Source organism: Cetorhinus maximus, chromosome 22, assembly GCF_964194155.1.
Source record: "Cetorhinus maximus chromosome 22, sCetMax3.hap1.1, whole genome shotgun sequence".
In the NCBI taxonomy this organism is placed as follows: Eukaryota; Metazoa; Chordata; class Chondrichthyes; order Lamniformes; family Cetorhinidae; genus Cetorhinus; species Cetorhinus maximus.
This window is the reverse complement of record NC_135900.1, coordinates 7675299-7696715: the sequence shown is the minus strand read 5'-3', so window position 1 is coordinate 7696715 and position 21417 is coordinate 7675299. Positions and strand designations below refer to the sequence as shown.

The 21417-nt window shown below is 46.7% G+C and overlaps 1 protein-coding gene across 1 annotated transcript in view; it reads left to right on the top strand.

Moving 5' to 3' along the window:
• The window catches only part of tspan11 (tetraspanin 11), a 48517-nt gene extending 27456 nt beyond the window's left edge, over window positions 1–21061 (top strand). The window contains exons 5-7 of the mRNA XM_078567563.1: window positions 981–1139; window positions 15739–15825; window positions 20440–21061. Coding sequence (XP_078423689.1) covers window positions 981–1139; window positions 15739–15825; window positions 20440–20520 — 327 coding nt within the window. The 3' untranslated portion in view covers window positions 20521–21061. The remainder of the gene's footprint in view (window positions 1–980; window positions 1140–15738; window positions 15826–20439) is intronic.
• The last annotated feature ends 356 nt before the right edge of the window (window positions 21062–21417 follow it).

Genomic DNA, 21417 nt, shown 5'->3' with positions numbered 1-21417 from the left:
GGATGGGGATGGGGAGGTTGTAGTGTATTGAAAATTGCGATTTTGATCACTTGAAACTACCATGCACACTTGTACCAGCAGAGGGAGTCTGCAACAAGAGAACGAAAAGGAAACCATTGTTTGCTTGTGCAGATTTAAATTCCAGGTGTCTCTGGCTGTTTCTGTCCCAAGAACGCCACAGAGGTTGGGTGTTTATAAGGAAAGATCTAGAAAATTCTGAAATGACGAAGAAGAGCTCTTACACCTTTGCTGTTCCATCACTCACCTCTAGTACAATCTCTGTTCAGTGTAAAGCTGTCCTTTATATAACTCTGTCTCAGGTGTGTTTTGAAAATGTTGTTGTCATGCTGTTTGTGTGCATTTACACATTTGATTTGGGGATTTGGTATAAGTCGTGATTTTACACTGCTGTGGGATTCGGTGCATTCATAACACATTGGCCTCTGTGACTAGCAAGCACGCAGCTCTCTCACCCTCTCGCCCTCTTGCTCTTCGGTACCATGCCCTAAGGGGCATTAGCAACCATGTGTTGGCCCATGGTTATGTTTGGCAAGGTACTGCAGTGTTTCGCCATTGCCTCTGCAGGTTCCGGCTGACCTCGACACTGGTCCCGCTCTCACCGCCTGCCATCAGGCGCCCTGGAAGGATTTGCAGGTTGACACGCAACCTGTGTGGCCACGTTATGAAATGCACCTTCCTTGGCCACCAAGTCCCGGAGTGGGACTCGGACCCAGAGCTTCTGGCTCAGGCAGGGATGCAGTTATACACTGTCTTAAAGCTGCTTGGAGACAACAGGGAGGAAGGGGCAGGAAAGCAAGGCTTTGTCCTACCACCTTTCTTTCTCGTCCCCGTGGAAAACGTTGACAAATTCTGAGAAGCGTCACGTGTGTTGCCCTATAATTTGTTGGTAAACAATATGCAAGTTTGTTCACCTCACCTTGTCAGAAGGCATTGCTTACTCTCCTATTCCTCTGTTACAGTTCAAGTGTTGTGGCAGCAACAGTTCAGCTGACTGGCAGCACAGTGCTTACATCCTCTCACCTGCGGCAGGTAACAGGCTAGTGCCTGACAGCTGCTGTAAGACAGTAACTGAGGCCTGTGGCCAGAGGGACCATCCATCAAACATCTACAAGGTGGAGGTAAGCAAAATATTACATCGCTTTGAAAGGCCGTGTTATGGAGGTGAATGTTGTTACTGCATTTTTCACATGATAATTTGTTTCTACTCCGAGCCTTTACCCCTCCTCTCCAAGAGTGATCCATACTGTGGAGCGGGTTCCAAGGTCGCGCAATAATTCAGTACTGTATTATTCAACTGTGACATTTCAACATTGTTTTCAGATCCATCCATGGCCTCACCCCCTCCCTAACTCTGTAATATTCCTCCAATCCCTCCGAGACACCTATGATCCTCGAATTCTGGCCTCCTGTGCATCCCCAATTATAATCGCTCCATCAATGGTGGCCGTCCTTCAGTTGCCAAGGCTGTAAGCTCTAGAATTCCCTCCCTACACCTCTCCACCTTCTCTACCTCACTTTCCACCTTTAAGACCCACCTTTAAACTTACCTCTTTGACCAAGCTTTTGGCCACCTGACCTAATATCTCGTTAGTGTGGCTCAGAGTCATACTCTGTTTCATAATGCTCCTGTGGATGTTTCATTACGTTAAAGGTGCTACATAAATATAAGTTGTTGTTGGGAAGAGAGGGCAGGAGCGTTCTCACAGCCAGATCTGATCCTGCCCTGCCCCACCGGACAAACTTGTATTTTGCAACTAAACGTAACTTCTGTTGTGGATTTGTTGGATTGTTAGTGCCTGGAGCACTGTTGGGATGCCAGGGCGATGCTGCAGCTTTAATGTTATTTCTGTACTGTAGCCCATTGGCTACACTCTAAATCTGTACACCATGAGGATAGTGAGAGGTTAATTGCTATTGTTGAAGGAACTTTGTCTATATGTCGGCAGCCACTTGTTAACCCTGCTTTTCTTCTTTTAGGAAGAAGGCAAGGTATTAAGGAGTGAGTGGCCGTTCTTTCTCTAGTTGCGATTTGCTATTTTATGGATGACACATAAAACATTATACATGCAAATTTATATATTTGCATGTAAAATGTTTTGAGGTGTGATGGATGTGTTAGAGGCAAGATTTTGATTCTATGGCTGGATTTTTTCAAATGTTGATGGGAGATCAATGAACAGTAGACTAGAACGAAGCAGCAAGTCAGGCTAGATGTGTTCATGTGCAATGGGTCAAATGGCCTCCTTCTATGCTGTAATGACTCCGTGACTCTCTGGGCTGAATTTTGGGCCCCGCCAGTGTCAGGAACAGAGGTGAACAGGTCCCGAAGATTAAGAGGCCAACCAGTGTGGCAGTTTCCTGACCCAGTTCCTGACGGCCGCCATTTTGGCCGATGTGGGTTCGGGGCCTGGAAAGGCAGCCCACACCCTTGAGGTAATAAGGCTCATTAAGAGCCTTGTAAAAAGCTGGTAATGGAGGCCAACTGGGGTTTTCCAGGTGGTCTCTAGTTTCCTGATGTGACAGGGTGGGTGGGTTGTTGTGGTGGTGGGCTCCCAGGGGTAAGCTGGGGTGCCAGTGTGCCTGGCAGGCATACAGGTCCTCCCTGCCTGCCTCGGCAGGGGTATAGCCAAACGCTGCCCTGTAAAGGGTATATCCCTTAAACCCCTGCCTCACCAAAGTCGTGGCCTGGCTGCTTTTTGTGCTTTCTTTTACTTAAGCTTTTAAAATGTTTTCGAAAAATCTTTTTGTTGAAGCGCCCCCTCAGTTACTTACCTTTTACTGCAGCGTGGAGCTCCTCTGAAGCTGGAAGGACTCTGATTGGCCCTCCAGCTGTGAGAGCCCACCTGCCACCCTCAGTTGGACGGGGAAGCTGTTTCCATGATAATTAAGGCTCATCCACATGAAAATCCCGACTGGAGGTGGGTTCGGGCCCCGAACACGGTCCCAGCTCCTGCTTCCCACCAACTTGGGGAAAATTCTACCTGATGGACAAGCTGAGTGAGTGGGCAAATTGCAGTATAATGTGGATAAATGTGAGGTTATCCACTTTGGTAGCAAAGACAGGAAGGCAGATTACTATCTGAATGGCTATAAATTGGGAGAGGGGAATGTGCCACGAGACCTGGGTGTCCTCGTACACCAGTCACTGAAGGTAAGCACGCAGGTGCAGCAGGCGGTAAAGAAGGCAAATGGTATGTTGGCCTTCATAGCGAGAGGATTCAAGTACAGGAGCAGGGATGTCTTGCTGCAATTGTACAGGGCCTTGGTGAGACCACACCTGGAATATTATGTATAGTTTTGGTCTCCTTATCTGAGGAAGGATGTTCTTGCTATAGAGGGAGTGCAGCGAAGGTTTACCAGTCTGATTCCTGGGTTGGCGGGACTGACATATGATGAGATTGAGTCGGTTAGGATTATATTCACTGGAGTTCAGAAGAATGAGGGGGTATCTCATAGAAACCTATAAAATTCTAAAAGGACTAGACAGGGTAGATGCAGGAAGGATGTTCCCGATAGTGGGGGAGTCCAGAACCAGGGGTCACAGTCTGAGGATACAGGGTAGACCATTTAGGACTGAGATGAGGAGAAATTTCTTCACCCAGAGAGTGGTGAGCCTGTGGAATTTGCTACCACAGAAAGTAGTTGAGGCCAAAACATTGTATGTTTTCAAGAAGGAGTTAGATATAGCTCTTGGGGCGAAAGGGATCAAAGGATATGGGGAGAAAGCGGTAGCAGGCTATTGAGTTGGATGATCAACCATGATCATGCTGAATGGCAGAGCAGGCTCGAAGGGCCGAATGGCCTACTCCTGCTCCTAGTTTCTACGTTTCTATGACTCTCTAAAGTATCATGATTAGACTGCAAGCATAGTTCTGGATTTGATGGGATGGTAGGTAAAAGACGGGAAGGGACTGAGTGATGTCAGGAGTTGGCCGTTCCTGCTATTATACTCAACAAGATCTCATTTGTCACTGTGTCGAAACCTCAAGAAATAAGTTAAGATTACAGGAACATTGTGGATAAAACCTTATAATGACCTTATTCTCAAAGGTATGTAGGAATGAACGAGACTGGAAATGATCTACTAATCGCAAACAGAATTCCCTGAGTGTAATGCCCCAGGCAACATTCATCATTTGAAAAGTTTTTAAACTGTGTTTGCTGTTTTACTGATATACCCAGTGCTTTTTTCACATCACAGCAGTTACTGTTCTTTTGACAGATTTCACATTTGTAACTTGCTATTCTACTCTTGGTTAACTCCCATTTTGGATTGCCTTGTGCATTGGTCCATTGTCATGGGGGAGGCGGTGGCATAGTGGTATTATCACTGGACTAGTATTCCAGAGAAAAACAGAATTACCTGGAAAAACTCAGCAGGTCTGGCAGCATCGGTGGAGAAGAAAACAGTTGACATTTCGAGTCCTCAGGACCCTTCAACAGAACTGAAGTAAGATTTAGTATTCCAGAGACCCAGGGTAACGCTCTGGGGACCCGGGTTTGAATCCCACCACAGCAAGGTTTGAAATTTGGAGTTAAAAATCTAATGAGGACCACAAAACCATTGCCGATTGTCATTAAAACCCATTTGATTCACTAATGCCCTTTAGGGAAGGAAATCTGCTTTCCTTACCTGGCCTGGCCTACATGTGACTCCAGACCCACAGCAATGTGGTTGACTCTTAAATGCCCTTGGAACAAGGGTAATTAGGGATGGGCAATAAATACCAGCATAGCCAGTGATGCCCACATCCCATGAATGAATAAAAAAAAGACACATGCAGATACAGATGCCATTATTATATATGTATACGGTGATGGCTCACCAACACCTCCTTAAAGCTTCTCATTCCTGGTGTCTGTGATGTAGGCTTCACTGACAAGGGTTGTTGACATTTATCACTAGCTGCCCCTTGAGAAGGTAGTGATGGGCCTTCTTCCTGAACCACTTTAGTCTGCGTGGTGATGGTGCTCCCAACATTTTAACAACATCATCACCATCACTCAATTTCCATAGGGAGGATAGAGAATTCTCTAGGCTATTATCAAGCAGCAATTTGATCCTTCCCTGGAGAACTCTCCCTCTTTGTCTGCCAGCCCAGGTTTCCATCAGGTGCCAGACTGAGGCAGAGCTTAGAATCATAGAAGATTTACAAGACATTCGGCCCATCATGCCCATACTGGTCGATGAAATGCGAGCCAGTCTGATCTCACCTTCCTGCTCTAGGTCCATAGCTCTGCTGGTCACAGATATCCAAGTAAATACCCAAGTACTTTTTACATGTAGTGAGGGTTTATGCCTCGTTCACCCTTTCAGGTACTGAGTTCCATGTCCCTACCACCCTCTGGGTGGTAAAAATGGAGGAGCAGGCTGGAGGGCCTGAGTGGCCTATTCCTGCTCCTAATTTGTATGTTTGTATGTTATCACCATGGGGTAAGCAAGGAGGATAGGCTCCAAAAATGAACTCAGTCGCTATGGGGATTGAACTAGCCACAGGAAACATTGAACCAACTGAGTTAACCAACCCACTGAACTCCTATTACATCTATTTAATTTATTTAGAGATGGACATGGGTTGCAGGGCTCTGCGCGAAACTGGGGCTTTCACTTAGCAAAATGCAGACATTTACAGAGAGGATTACCGAGGATATCCAGCACAGAAACAGGCTATTCAGCCCATCCAGTCCATGCTGCTGTTTATGCCCCACTCGAGTCTCCTCCCATCTTTTCTTATCTAAATCTATCATCATAACCCTCTATTCCCTTCTCCCTCTTGTGTTTGGCTTAGTTTCCCCTTAAATACATCCATAATATTCACTTCACCTGCTCTGCGTGGCAGTGAGTTCCACACTCTCACCACTCTCCGCGTGAAGAAGTTTCTTCTGAATTCCCTGCTGACTATCTTATATTGATGGTCTCTGGTTTTGCTCTTCCCCACAAGAGGAAACATTCTCTCTTTTGTGTCCACTCTGTCAAAACCTTTCATCACTTCAAAGGCCTCTATTGGACCAGCCCCCAGCCTTCATTTCTCAAGCGAGAAGAGGCCCAGACTGTCAATCCTTTCCTCAGATGTAAACCCACCATTTCTGGTATCGTTCTTGTGAAACGGCACATCCCTTTGGATGTTTGCAACAGGCAAAGTACTGACCGTACTCAACCAGCACGTGCTCGCAAAACTCAGAACGGTGTCCAACGTTAGAAGTGATTCCATAATTGGACAGCACTTGCTAAACAAATCAGGTTGCACTCGAAATTAGGCTGACAAACAATATAAGATTATCAGTCAGGCTTGCAGTGTGGCTCGCTTATTTATTTATTTTTCCTTTCAATAAATTTATCGGAATCCGAAGCTGTTTGTGATCCTTAATAGATTTTCAAAAGCTTACAGGAGACAGGAGAGTTTATTGAACCGATTTTTTTGAGTAAACGGTTCAATCTGTCAGCCCAGACTGAATGTAACTGTTATTTCTCTGAGGGGCTGGGAAACATTTTGAAGAAAAATAAACACAGCGGGTGAGGTCCTGGAGAGTGGGAAGAGGGTTTGTGCAGTGCTGCGATACAGGAAATTAAATCAGTGAAGAAGCTGATGAGAAAATTAGAGAAACCCGTAAACCACAAATTGTGTTATGATTACAAACACTTGCTGAATTATAAAATTTAACAGGCGGATGTGGGGTTGTGGTGCAGTAGCACAGTGGTTATGTTACTGGACTAGTAACGCAGAGGCCTAGACTAATCCAAAGACATGGACCAGGATTTTTCCAGCCCGCTGGAGACAGGATCGGAGGCAGGAGGACAGGAAAATGGCAACAAACGGTGTCAAGAGGGAAGCTCGATGTGTTTATGTCGCCAGAGGATGGGATGTGGGCTTCGCTGGCTGGGCCAACAATTCTTGCCCATCCCTAGTTGCCCTTGAGAAGGTGGTGGTGAGCTGTCTTCTTGAACCGCTGCAGTCCATGTGGTGTAGGTACACCCACACACTGCTGTTAGGGAGGGAGTTCCAGGATTTTTGACCCAGTGACAGTGAAGGAACGATGGGGCCGATATATTTCCAAGTCAGGATGGTGAGTGGCTTGGAAGGGAACTTGCAGGTGGTGGTCCTCCCATGTGTCTGCTGCCCTTGTCCTTCTAGATGGTAGTGGTCGCAGGTTGGTAAGGTGCTGTCTAAGGAAGCTTGATGAGTTTCTGCAGTGCATCTTGTAGATGGTACACACACTGCTGCTACGGTGCGTCGGTGGTGGCGGGAGTGGATGTTGAAGGTGGTGGATGGGGTGCCAGTCAAGCGGGGCTGCTTTGCCCAGTGCCGGGAATGGCAGCGGCTTGGCGGGCCTCCAACTGGGGGGCAGGTGGCCAACTGTATCATTTAAAAACCAACTGATGTCAATTTTGCCAAGTTGCTGCCTGTAACCCAGGCCCCTGCCATGCATGGAGGCTTCCAGATACCTGGAGACAGCCTCCCACTGGCTTCCCAGTGGAAGTGAGAGGGGTGGCCTTGGTTTCGGGAGGCTCCACGCCCCGGAGAAGGAGGCACTCTCCCGGCAGCTGATCACCCTGCTCCGGCCCTGACGCTGCGGCTGGAGGGGTACCCGTCAGCTCATCAGGGGCCTGCCTGCCTGACTCAGGCAGAGAGAGGAATTTTTCACCTTGCTCGTGAGTGTTCCTCAATATGGAGGCGCACTCTCTTTCCCCTTGCAGCAGTGGTCACCTCTATCGGTGCGGCTGCTGAGCTGCCCTCTGATTGGGCCTGGAACTTGGAGAGGCGGGACACTGCCCTTAATTGGAAAGCAGGCCCAGCGCAGTCTCTTAATTGGCCGCCGTCATGTAGATTGCTTGTGTGGGTCCCACTGCCCTCTCGCACGGGCCCAACACTGGGACTTACCTCACGCCAGCCAAATCCTGACCGTGAACTCAAACCCCACCACAGCAGCTGGGGAATCAAAATTCAATTAGTGGAATGCATCTGGAATAAAAATACATATCTCAGCGATGGTGACCACAAAACTACCGAATGTCGTAAAATCCCCTGGAGTTCACTAATGTCCTTCAGAGAGGATGTCTGCCATCCTTACCTGGTCTGTCCTAAGTGTGACTCCAGACCCACAGTAATGTGGTTGATTCTTAGACCTCAGAAATGGCCTCGCAAGATTATTAGAAATTGGAGCAGGAGTAGGCCATTCAGCCCATTGAATCTGCCCCGCCTTTCCGTAAGATCATGGCTGATCTGATTGCGGCCCTAACACTACTTTCTTGCCTGTCTCCCATAACCCCTAGTCCCCTTTGTAGATCAAAAATCTGTCTAACTCAGCCTTGAATATATTTAATGACGCAGTCTCCAGACCAAAGACCCTCAGAGAAGAAATTCCTCCTCATCTCCGTCTTAAATTGGAGATCCCTTATTTTTAAGCTTGCTCCCTAGTTCTAGATTTCCCCACAAGCGAAAACATCCTCCCACCATCTACCCCCTCCTCAGAATCTTTTATGTTTCAATAAGAACGCCTCTCATTCTTCTAAACTCTAATAAGTATAGGCCCAACCTGCTCAGTCTTTCATAATACTTCATTCCAGAAATCAGCTTTGCATAAACCTTCTCTGAACTGCCTCCAATGCTAGTCGTATAAGGATGAGAAACACCCACATCCCATGAAGGAACAAAATTCTTAAATAAATGATGTTACAAGAAATTGTTCTCAAATGTAACACAATTATTCAAGAAAGGAGGGAACGAGGAATCAGGGAACCACAGGTCTGTTAGCCTGACATCAGTTATCAGGAAAATGCTGGTTGTGGGAATAAGGCACTTAGAAAATCATAATGGGGGAGACAGTGGCGTAGTGCTTAATGTCACTGGACTAGTAATCCAGAGGCCCAGGCTAATGCACTGAGGACGTAGGTTCAAATCCCACCACGGGAGCTGGTGGAATTTAAATTCAATTAATAAATCTGGAATTGAAAGCTAGTCTCAGTAATGGTGACTGTCGCGGAAAACGGAGTGAACACTCAGACCCAGGAGGTTTGTCTCGGAAGTCTTTATTGAATCATGATATCACGGAGAGCCCAGCAGCATACAACAGAGCTAGCCGGCACTCTGAGGAAGCATCAAAGTACACACATAGTTATAGCAAAAGCGTACGTAATTAATAACATTGAGATTTTATCTTTGGCATGCATACAATTGTTCTGTCTTAGTTTATAATTACGCAAAAACCTTGAGTAGTTACACAAAACCTTGAGTAGCCCATCTGGCGAGTAGTCATCTGGACAGACAACAGATAGCATGACTAGGCCTTGTCTCATGTGCTGATAACAGACAGCCTAACTTTGTTTCAAGGACTCTTGGTAGTTTGATTATGATACTTGTTTTACTTCCTTCACAATAGCTGACAGCGCAGGTTTGTCTGCTACTGGTGCAAGGAGACTTCGTTGTAGTATTCCACTATGGTTTAACCACTTAACCCTTTGTTATTCTGTAGATGTATTTTATTCTCCTACAGTGACCATGAAACTATCATTGATTGTTGTAAAAACCAATCCGGATTCACTAATGTCCCTTAGGGAAGGAAATCAGTCGTCCTTACCTGGTCTGGCCTACATGTGACTCCAGACCCACAGCAATGTGGTTGACTCTTAACTGCCCAAAAGAAATGGCCGAGCCAGTCACTCAGTTCACGGGCAATTAGGTCTGGGTAACAAATGCTGACTTTGCCAGCGACGCCCACATCCCATGAAAGAATAAATAAACTTTTGAGGATGTAACTAGCAGGGTAGATAAACAGGAACCAGTGGATGTGGTATATTTGGATTTTCAAAAGGCATTCAAATAAGGTGCCACGTGGAAAGTTGTTGCACATAGGTTGGGGGTCATGTATTAGCTTGGATAGAGGATTAATTAAAGGATCGAAACCAGGGAAAGTAAATGGGCCATTTTCAGGTTAGGGTGCTACAAGGGCCAGTGCTGGAGCTTCAGCTATTTGTGACTCCGATGAAGGGACCAAAGAGTAATATCTCCAAGTTTGTTGACGATATGAAGCTAGGTGGGTAAGATGTGAGGAGAAGAGGCTTCAAAGAGATATCGATAAATGAGTGGGAACGTTTGAAAGATGGCGTATCATTCTCACTTTGGAGAGAAGAAATTAAATTGAATATTTTTTAAGTGGTGGCAAAATATTAGATGTTGGCGTTCAGAGGGATTTGGGAGTCCTTGGCAAGAAACACGGGAAGTTTATGTCCAGGTAGAGCAAGCAATTAGGAAGGCTAAAGGGGAGGTGACAGTGGCACAGTGGTATTGTCACTGACTAGTAATCCAGAGACCCAGGTCCTGTCTTGGCAGATGGTGAAATTCAAATTCAATAAAAATCTGGAATTAAAAGTCTAATGATGACCATGAAACCATTGCCGATTGTCATAAAAACCCATCTGGTTCACTAGTGTCCTTTAGGGAAGGAAATTTGCCGTCCTTACCTGGTTTGGCCTACATGTGTCCCCAGCCCCAACCAGCAATGTGGTTGACTCTTAAATGCCCTCTGATCAAGGGCAATTAGGGATGTGCAATAAATGCCTAGCCAGCAACACCCAGATCCCATGAACAAATATATTTTTAAAAAACGTTGGCCTTTATTGCAAGGGTGTTTGGAGTACAAGAGTAAGGAGGTCTTGCTGCATTTGTGCAGGGCTTTGCTGAAGGGCACCTGGAGTTTCCTGGACAGTTTTTATTTCTAAGGAAAGGTATACTTACCTTAAAGGGATTAATTTCTGGGATGAGAGGGTTGTCCTAAGAGAAGAGATTGCGTAGATTCGGCCTTTACTTTCTGGGGTTTAGAAAAATGTGAGGTGATCTCACAAAAATATGCAAGATTCTGAGAGGGCTTGAGAGGGTCGATGCTGAGAGGTTGCTTTCCCCTGGCGACGAAGTCTAGAACTAGGGGACATCGTCTCAGGGTAAGGGATTGGTCAGTTAGGACTGAGATGAGGAGAAATTTCTTCACTCAGAGAGTTGTGAATCTTTGGAATTTTCCAGCAAAGAGAGCTGTGGATGCTCACAGTCATTGAGTATATTCAAGACTGAGATTGATAGATTTTTGGATACCAAGGGACATGGGGATTGGTAGGAGTGTGGGGCAAGGAAATGGAGCTATAGAGGAGGGTCACCAGGCTCTTATTAAGTGGCTCAAGGGCAAGACTGTCTACTCCCGCTCTTATATTATGAAACCTGCGCGCTTCCTAAAGGTTGTAAAAGTTATGGCGGAGATTTCCACATATTGGGAATTCTTTGATGATTTATTTGAACAAACATCTCCCTGGAATCTTTGGGGAAATCAATCTTTTCTGTCCGATCGCTGCAGCTGAAATTGGTTCCTTGGTTCCCAAGCGAAATGGATTAGGCTGAGATCAAAGCAAAGTGCTGAAGATTGTTGGGATGTTTGAGTGCGGGAAGGAATGTGAAGACTCCAGCAGCGAGTTGCTCAGCCAGATTGTCAGTTTGATATAAATGGGCCATACCTCGGAATCTCTTGATAATACTGCTAAATCCACCCGACTCGATCCACAATCCCCAGGGGGGCCTCAAGCTGGGCCAAGCTGGCATCAGCTGTCAGGTTTTATTGCTACTATTGAAAAGAGGCCTCTGTTGACCATCAGACCGCATTCCCCCTCTCTCTCTCTCTCTCTCTGGCTCACAAGCTGCTAACAGCTGAATATTTATTGAGGAGCTGCGAGGTCTGACAGCCAGTAACAACTATTCAGCTGCCGCTTGGATTATTCATCAACAGCTCTTTTTATCCAAACGTAATCAGCAGCCAGATATCTCACCTCAATGGCTGTATTTTACCTTTTTGTAACAGTGTAAACTCTGGAGAGCTTGGCATTTCCATTACGCGCACTGTTATCTCCTCAAAGAACATTGGTTAAGTTTGTCAGACACAATTTGGTTTTCACAAATCCCACAAATTGAGGCTGTCCTCAAGGAATCCACATCTTTCTAGGTCAGTATTAATTTGATCGCACTCACTGCTGATGTAGAGTTAATTTGATTTCTAGTTATCTGCTTTACTCCTTTTTTTTTATCCCTTTTTTTAACAGTGGGGTTACATTGATAATCCTCCAGTCCCCTGGTACAGCTTCTATGTCCCAGGATTGTGGTCAGAGTATCTCCTGTTCCTCTCTGACTTCCTTTAGCTTTCTTGGCCTTTTTCCATTTTGAGTTCCCACCTCTTATTTGTACATTGATTGTTTTTAATTCTGTGCAGGCGGAGGCTGCGAATTGGCATTTACTGTGTAAAGAGACACTGACCGAAACTGTGGCCGGAATTTTGTTGGCCTGCAATGGGGGCCTCGTTTACTGGCCAGAGATCCAGCAGGGAACCCCTGTCAGTTCCTTGTGGGGGGGAGGGAGGGGGAGGTCTGACAGAACCAAGTGCCCTACAGGCCTTAATCGGCTGCCGTCAGGCATGCCCTGCGATTGAGGTCCAATAACGTCGTCCTCGCCAGCAGGATCGGTGGCTGCTGGTGGCTGCTGCACCCATCCTCGGCTCAGGATCGGGGAGGGTCCCCCAGGCCGCACGCGAGTGAAGACGGGCTGGGGGTCGTGGGGTGGGGGTTAGAGTGGGGAGACGGGGTCGACAGCAATGGCAGGGGGATGGCTTTCAGCAGCCGCCCCTTTGCCTGGCGCCGGGTCCCTTGATCAAGTTCAGAGTGCCCCCCAGAGTGCCTCGGGACTAGGGTTGCCAACTGTGATTCAATGCATTCCTGGAGGTTTCATCACATGACTTGCCCCCACGCTCCAGCCATTAGTCGGCCAACACATCCATCCTTTGTGACGCACAGCCTTCCTACACCAATTGGAAAGCAAAAAGACTCATTACCCAATTGGATGATGCCTTGACTGTCAAACAGCCTTTTTGTTCCATTTTCAATGTTTTATATCTGGTAAAGAGAAATGTTCAAAGAAAATGACAAAAAAAACTATCTATTTTAAATGCCTCAATGATTTTTCTCCAGGGTTGCGCACAGCAGTATCCCGGAGTTTGGTCTTCAATTCCCCGGGGCAATTGCCCTGCACTGGGAACCATCCGAACATGTGATTTAAATCGCAGACTTCAGGTGGTTCTGACTGTGTTGCATCAATAGTTACCCAGAAAAAGAAGAATTAAAACCACTTCTAGCTTCTGGGTAACTGCTGTGCAGACCGACACTGACCCTGCCCAGGGACTCCCCCCACACACCTGCTCCCCCAGGGGACTTCCCCTGCTCCCCACCCCGCCGACTACTGCCCCATGGAACTCCTCCACCCCTGACTACCCCCCTACGGGACTTACCTCCCCACCTGCCATCACGGTATTACCCCACACCCCCCCCACCATGAGTCTTCACCCCGCCCCCCCTCCCCCAGTGGACTAATCTCCCACGGGACTCCCCCCAACCACCAAACACCCCCAAACTTCACAAATTCTAACCACTTACTTGACAAACCTACCTTCTTCCTGGCTTGAAAGTGACAGGACCTGTAAAGTCACCTGATTTATGGCAACTGGTGCCGTATAAAAGGGGGCGTGGTCTCCTTCGTCTCCGACTCTGAAGCCCTCCCCAGAAGGCCTCGGGAGCATACCCCCCACCGACACAGTTTTTGCCTGACCTGTGTTGGAAGGTCGGACGAGAGAGGATGGGGAAGATTTGAAGGTAAAAAAAGTAGGAGCGGAGTGGCAATCCGACTCTGATTGATTACCACTTCGCGGAGGTTCAGGCCCACATTTTGAGTTTTGCAAGCACGGGCTGGTTGGCTACCCATCAGGACTGATGTTTGGGTACCCAACCAGCCCGCGCTTGCAAAACTCAAAAACACAGTGCCCAACATTAAATGTGATTCCGCAATTGGACAACATTTGCTAAACAATCCTGATTGTGCTAAGAATTACACTGAAGACCAATTTAAGACCGTCAGTCAGTACTGCTCACTTACACACACTAGAAGCCATATATATTCACACACAGGGCCCTGTTCTTTGCAGACAGAAGGAACATGTCCACACATTTTGCACCTTTCTCAACTAAACAAAAGTTTAAGGAATGGTCATTCCCTGGTTCATTACCCAGGACAATGCCTTGGCCAATCAGAGCCAACCTGCCCAGTTTGAATTTGAACAAATCTGGACGGTTAACTATTCCAAGCTGCATTCTCCATGGCAACGCCTCCACCAATCAGAGTCCACTTGCCAACCGATCAGCACCCTCTTCTCATGCAGTATAAATTGTTGTTCCCTTTACTGTTGGTAATTTCTCGTGAGCTGACCTGATGAGTGCAAATTAAAAAGCTTTGATAGCTTGTCTCTTTTTTCTTTCAGCAACACTCAAGTTCTGTCCTACCAAAAGACTAGTTGTCACTATAGTTGCTTTCCACTGACTGGCTTGGTAGTTCTCTTCGGGCAGCAGGGGGTTTGCGGGGAATTAAAATTAATCGAATGGAATGCCACTGGAGTAATATGTCAAAAGACTCGGGAGGAGTGGGAATTTCATTTATTACCTCATTTCTAGTCACGACAGACAGAATCTCTCTCCTGAACGCTGTGGAACAAAGAAACTATTTCAGGTGCAGGTCCACGTTTTTAGCTACTTTGTGTGAGACAGGAAGTCGCTCAGTTTAATTGAATATTTTCTCTTTACGAATTAGGACTGCTTTAATTTTAAACTCATAAAGATAATTAATCTTCATTTTATGAAGACGCCAATCATGGTTTTACTTCCAATCTTGATGAGTTTATGCCCCTCCTGGGGTTAATTTTACATGGTCTTGCCTTCCTTTCATCCTGAATTCTTCTGTAAGTAATTATTCATTCCATTTTCTGAATGCTCGAATTGCATCAGTCACCACTTGTGGCAAATCTCTTATCTGATGTAAATTGTCCCCTGATCTCTACCTTTATGTATCTCGCAGTTATTTGTGAGATCCCAACTGATCATTAACTGTCTGTCCTTGTTCATTTTATATCTAACATGTCTTTTCTCGATCTTCAATGAAATATAACCCAGAACAAAAACAAAAATACCTGGAAAAACTCACCAGGTCTGACAGCATCTGCGGAGAGGAACACGGTTAACGTTTCGAGTCCGTATGACTCTTCAACAGAACTAACCCAGGCCCGCCTTGCTTGTTCATGCCTGACTTGAACATTCCCTAAGTTTATTGACTTTTTAAAAATTATTCATTCATGGGATGTGGGCGCTGCCAACCCTAACTGCCCTTGTTCAGAGGGCATTTAAGAGCCAACAACATTGCTGTGGGTCTGGAGTCACATGTAGGCCAGACCAGGTAAGGATGGCAGATTTCCTTCCCTAAAGGGGCATTAGCGAACCAGAGGGGTTTTTATGACAATCATCATTAGACTTATAATTCCAGATTTTTATTGAATTCAAATTTCACTATCTGCTGTTGTGGGATTCGAACCCCGGTCCCCAGAGCATTACCCTGGGTCTCTAGAAACTAGACCAGTGACAATACCACTACGCCATCACCTCCCTGGTGGGAGGAGTCCACAGCCTCTCCCTGGTGAGAGGAGTCCACAGCCTTCCCAATGTATCCTGGCCATTGTTTTTTTTTTCCATCCAGTCAGAACCTCTTTGCTTTTATTTTCAATCTTTCCACACAATAAATTTTGGAAGTAAAACCGAACCTCATTCTTGTCTGTCAAGGTTGCACGAGCATTTCACGTTGAATGTGTTGTTTGCAGGGTGGATGCATCACCGTATTGGAGCAGACCCTAGCAGACCACACTCTGATTATTGGAGCAGTTGGCATTGGTGTAGCTTGTCTTCAGGTGAGTCACATCGCCAGTAGTGGAGCACCACTGGAATCCCAGCAAAATAGCCTTTTGCAAACATGTTGAAGCTGCTCTGGGGAGTCAGTGAACCTCATGATGATTTCATATTACTGGGTCAGGCATGGGGGCTTGGTGCTCCTTTCATGTATAAGGTGCAACAGAAGCCTCTCTCCAATAGTACAGACATGACTGCTCTAACGCTGAGCATGTCTGTTACTGTGTTGCACGGCGAGTGTGTCTGCCGCTACCTTTTCCTCCCTCTCTGTCTCTGGGGGCATTGGTGGGTGGTACTGGGATGGGAGCGGTAGGGTTGCAATTCCACTGCCTTTAGGTATTGGCCCCAGCACCTGGTCTGGTTGGATACCCTGCTGGGCGCTGAATGGGTCAATGTGCAAGAAAATAAGTCGAGAAATGGCCCTCCGGCCCTGTTGCCTTTGCCATGGGTCTATTAAGAACATAAGAAATAGAGGCAGGAGTGGGCCATTCAGCCTTTAGAGTCCACCCTGCCATTCAATGAGACCATAGCAGATCTTCAACACTATTTTCCTGCACTATCCCCGTATCCCTGGATATTTTTAACATGTGGAAATCTATCGATCTCAGTCTTGAACATACTCAATGACTGAGTCTCCACGGCCCTCTGGGCAGAGAATTCCAAAGATTCACCACTCTCTGAGTGAAGCAATTCCTCCTCATCTCAGTCCCAAATGGCCTATCTTTTATTCTGAGACAGTGTCCCCTGGTTCTAGACCCCCCCCCAGACTGGGGAAACACCCGTCCGGCATCTGCTCTGTTGAGCCCTGTAAGAATTTTGTACGTTTCAATGAGATCACCTCTCATTCTTCTAAACTTCAGAGAATAAAGGCCCAGTCTCCTCAATCTCTCCTCATAGGACAACCCCGCCATCCTAGGAATCACACTGCAGACCAAGCTTTATCCCAGGGAAGCCCTGCAAATCTGGGGACAAAGTGAAGGGGCATACATCTGGTCAGATGGGTATTCAATATATTTCTCCCACAGGATTTCTAACACACTCCACCTGTATAGAGAGTACTTTCTGCAGTCCACACGATGAAATCAGAACTGGACTTTCAATGGGATGTTTCCAAACACTATCTAAATACTGATTTAGTGTTAAAAAAAGACGTACATTTGACTGCTGTAGGACATAGATCGGCTAGCAGAATGGGCAGACAAGTGGCAGATGGAATTTAGTACAGAGAAGTGTGAGGTGATGCAATTTTGTAGAAGGGTTAAGGAGATAATAGAGACTAAATGGCACAGTTCTAAAGAGTGTGCAGGTACAGAGGGACCAGGGGATCCATGTGCATAGAGCTTTGAAGGTGGCAGGATTAATTGAGAGAGCAGTATAGGATCTTGGGCTTCATAAATGTACGCTTGAATACAAAAGCAGGGAAATTGCACTGAATCTTCTGGTTAGGCCACAACCAGAGTACTGATTCCAGTTATGGGGAAGATAGTGGTGTAGTGGTAATGTCACTGGACTAGTAAACCAGAGGTCCAGGCTAATGCTCTGGGGTCATGTGTTCAAATCCCACCATGGCAGCTGGTGGAATTTAAATTCAATTAATAAACCTGGAATTGAAAACTAGTTTCAGTAATGGTGACCATGAAAACTATGATCGATTGTTGTAATAACCCATCTGGTTCACTAGTGTCCTTTAGAGAAGGAAATCTGCTGTCCTTACCCAGTCTGGCCTACATGTGACTCCAGACCCACATCAATGTGGTTGACTCTTAACTGCCCTACCAAGTCACTCAAATCAAGGGCAGTTAGGGATGGGCAACCATTGCTGGCCTTGCCAGCAACGCCCATGAAAGAATTTTTAAAAAAGTCTGGGTCACCAGATTTTAGGAAGGATGTGAGGGTCCTTGAGAGGGTACAGAGGAGATTTACCCAGAATGGTTCTAGGGATGGGGGATTTTAGCTACAAGGTTAGGTTGGAGAAGCTGGGGCTGTTCTCCTTGGAGTGAAGGAGATCTGATAGAAGCTTTTTTTATGTTCCTTCATGGGATGTGGGTGCCTCTGGCTAGGCCAGCATTTGTTGCCCATCCCTAATTGCCCTTGAGAAGGTGGTGGTGAGCCGCCTTCTTGAACAGCTGCAGTCCATGTGGTGTAGGTACACCCACAGTGCTGTTAGGAAGGAAGTTCCAGGTTTTTGACCCAGTGACAGTAAAGGAACGGCGATATATTTCCAAGTCAGGATGGTGAGTGACTTGGAGGGGAACCAGGTGGTGGTGTAACTGCTGCCTTTGTCCTTCTAGGTGGTAGAGGCTGCGGGTTTGGAAGGTGCTGTCGAAGGAGCCTTGCAAGTTGCTGCAGTACATCATGTAGATGGTACACGCTGCTGCCACTGTGTGTTGGTGGTGGAGGGAGTGTATGTTTAAGGCGGTGGATGGGGTACTAAGCAAGCGGGCTGCTTTGTTCTGGATGGTATCAAGCTTCTTGAGTCTTGTTGGAGCTGCACTCATCCAGGCAAGTGGAGAGTATTCCATCACACTCCTGACTTGTGCCTTGTAGATGGTGGACAGGCTTTGGAGAGTAAGGATGTGAGTTACTCGCCATAGGCTTCCTAGCCTCCAACCTGCTCTTGTAGCCACAGTGTTTATATGGCAGGTCCAGTTCAGTTTCTGGTCAATGTAACCCAGAGGATGTTGATAGTGGAGGATTCAGCGATGGTAATGCCATTGAATGTCAAGGGGCGATGGTTAGATTCTCTCTTGTTGGAGATGGTCATTGGCGGGCACTTGTGTGGTGCGAATGTTACTTGCCATTTGTCAGCCCAAGCCTGGATATTTTCCAGGTCTTGCTGCATTTGGACATGGACTGCTTCAGTATCTGAGGAGCCATGAATGGTGCTGAACATTGTGCAATCATCAGCGAACATCCCCACTTCTGACCTTATGATAGAAGGAAGGTCATTGATGAAGCAGCTGAAGATGGTTGGGCCGAGGACACTACACTGAGGAACTCCTGCAGTGATGTCCTGGGATTAGCCTCCAATAACCACAACCATCGTCCTTTGAGCTAGATATGACTCCAACCAGCGGAGAGTTTTCCCACTGACTCCCAGTGAATTCAATTTTGCCAAGGGTCCTTGATGCCACACTTGGTCAAAAGCTGCCTTGATGTCAAGGGCAGTCACTCTCACCTCACCTCTGGAGTTCAGCTCTTTTGTCCATGTTTGGACCAAGGCTGTGATGAGGTCAGGAGCTGAGTGACTCTGGGGGAACCCCAACTGGGTGTCAGTGAGCAGTTTGTTGCTGAGTAAGTGCCACTTGATAGCCCTGCCAATGTCATCTTCCATCACTTTGCTAATGATGGAGAGTAGACTGACGGGACGGCAATTGGCCGGGTTGGATTTGTCCTGCTTTTTGTGTACAGGGCATACCTGGGCAATTTTCCACATAGCCGGGTAGATGCCAGTGTTGTAGCTGCAGGGCCAGGAAGGAAACCACCGGCCCTGCTGCTTCTTTGCTTTCTGGGTCGTTTATTCCACCCCCCCAACCCACCACCCACCACTTAACCCTCCCCCTCAAACACATATGATATTTTTCCCCCTTTCAAGATTCACCCGTCAATTCGTCAAACACAGAAAGGTAATAGCAAAATGATGATGCCCATTGTTGGCATCTGGTTACACATATCATCCAATATATATAAATTTATATATGTACATACGGCATGGATCATTAATATTAAGAGCAGCAATGATATCATTCTAACACCGCCCCCCACCCAGCGAATCAGATGGGTTTTTATGACAATCGACAATGGTTGTCATCACTGAGATTAGCTTTCCGTTCTGGATTTATTAATTGAATTCAAATTCCACTAGCTGCTGTGGTGGGATTTGAACCCATATCCCCAGAGCATTAGCCTAGGCCTCTGGAGTACTAATGCTGTGAAATTACCATTACACCACTGCCTCCCCACAAGATTACAAGATTATGACAGGTTTGGATAAGGTAGACAAAGAAAGGCTGTTCCCATTAGCTGATGGTACAAGGACCAGCTGGGGGCACAGATTTAAGGTTTTGGGCAAGAGATGCAAGGCGGGGGGAATGTGAGGAACAACTTTTATTACACAGAGAGTGATAATGACCTCGAACTCACTGTCCACGCAGAGACGGATGAATGATTTCAAAAGGAAATTGGATGGGCACTCGAAGGAAATAAACTTGCAGGCATATGGGGATAGACTGGGTAATGGGACTGACTGGATTGCTCTATAGAGAGCCAGCATGGACTCGATGGGCTGAATGGCTGCCTCCTGTGCCATAATCACTCTATGACATTCAGCGTCTATATACTTCAGCGAGGTGCCTGATTTCAGGGCGATGATGAAAATGTCAGTGCTGCTAACTCTCGTTTTTCATTTATCAAACAATGGAGAAATGGTCCTGATTTTCAATCCTCTGTATTGGTCTTTGCTTGTGAATGGACCTAAGCTGTCAGGGTTGGGTGTACAAGTTTCCCTGACGGGTTGTTTAATGTGCTGTGTGCTGCCTGTGTGGTTCAACCGCAAACTCTAAAATACAGAAGTTGTTAACTGGCTAATTTCTACAACTTTGTCCTCTGTGTTACAGCTGATCGGGATGGTAATAAGCGCTTGTTTTATCTGTGCACTCATCAGAGAAGAGGAAGAGGATGAGTATTCTCAGACCTGATTGCTTAGCATTTTCGGGGCAGTCAGTTGTGATTGTTTATCTGCCATTCGCCAAAATTGCTCTTAACTCCATGTCCACAGCTTCCCTAACCCAGAACCTCCTCTCCCGACATCATTGTTGTTAAGTTGCTATTGTTTGATTCTGGCAGTCACCTTGTGGTTCATATTTTGTATTTCTACTGGCAGGTCATGTTAAGACTCTCTTCCTTTATATAGAATTAAACACATGGTAACTGACACTCACCATGGACTTTCTGACATTTTGATCCGCTTGATTTTCCTGTCCCATTAATTTATTTGGAAGGGAGAGAGTCATGTGGGCACACTCAGGTGATGTGTAAGAGCAACTCTCACTCTCCCTCCTTAGCTCAGGGTAGACCCTGCCCTCTACTGAGAGTAGAGATGGCCATTCAGCCCATCTCAACTCATCCGCCCATAATTCCCAACCCTGACATCACCCCAGTGAAACAGCACTGATGCCATTTGGTTCTTTTACAAATTGCCTCTTTAAACTCCACCCCTCCCAAAGCCCACCCTTACCCACCCCCCTCCACCCCCGCTCCCGCCCCCCACGGCCACCATTTCTACAATAAAACACTGTTTGGGAGCTGGGTTCCTCACCAGTAGGGTGTCATCCTCACCCGTGTTGTGCTCCTGAAGTCACACACCTGGATCTTGTCTTCGAAACACTCATCCCCATCTCTCAGTACCCAGAGTTAATGTGAGGTGAGGGGGAATGGAGACAGGTGGGAAGAGGTGGGGTAGGGAAGGAGCAGAGGGAGAAGACGAGGTGGGTGGAGTGCGGGGGGAGATGTAGGGGGAATACTGGGGACGGTGGGGGGAGAGTGGTTGGAGGATGAGTGGGTGCAGCTATGTGGGAGACGGAGGGGTGGGGTGG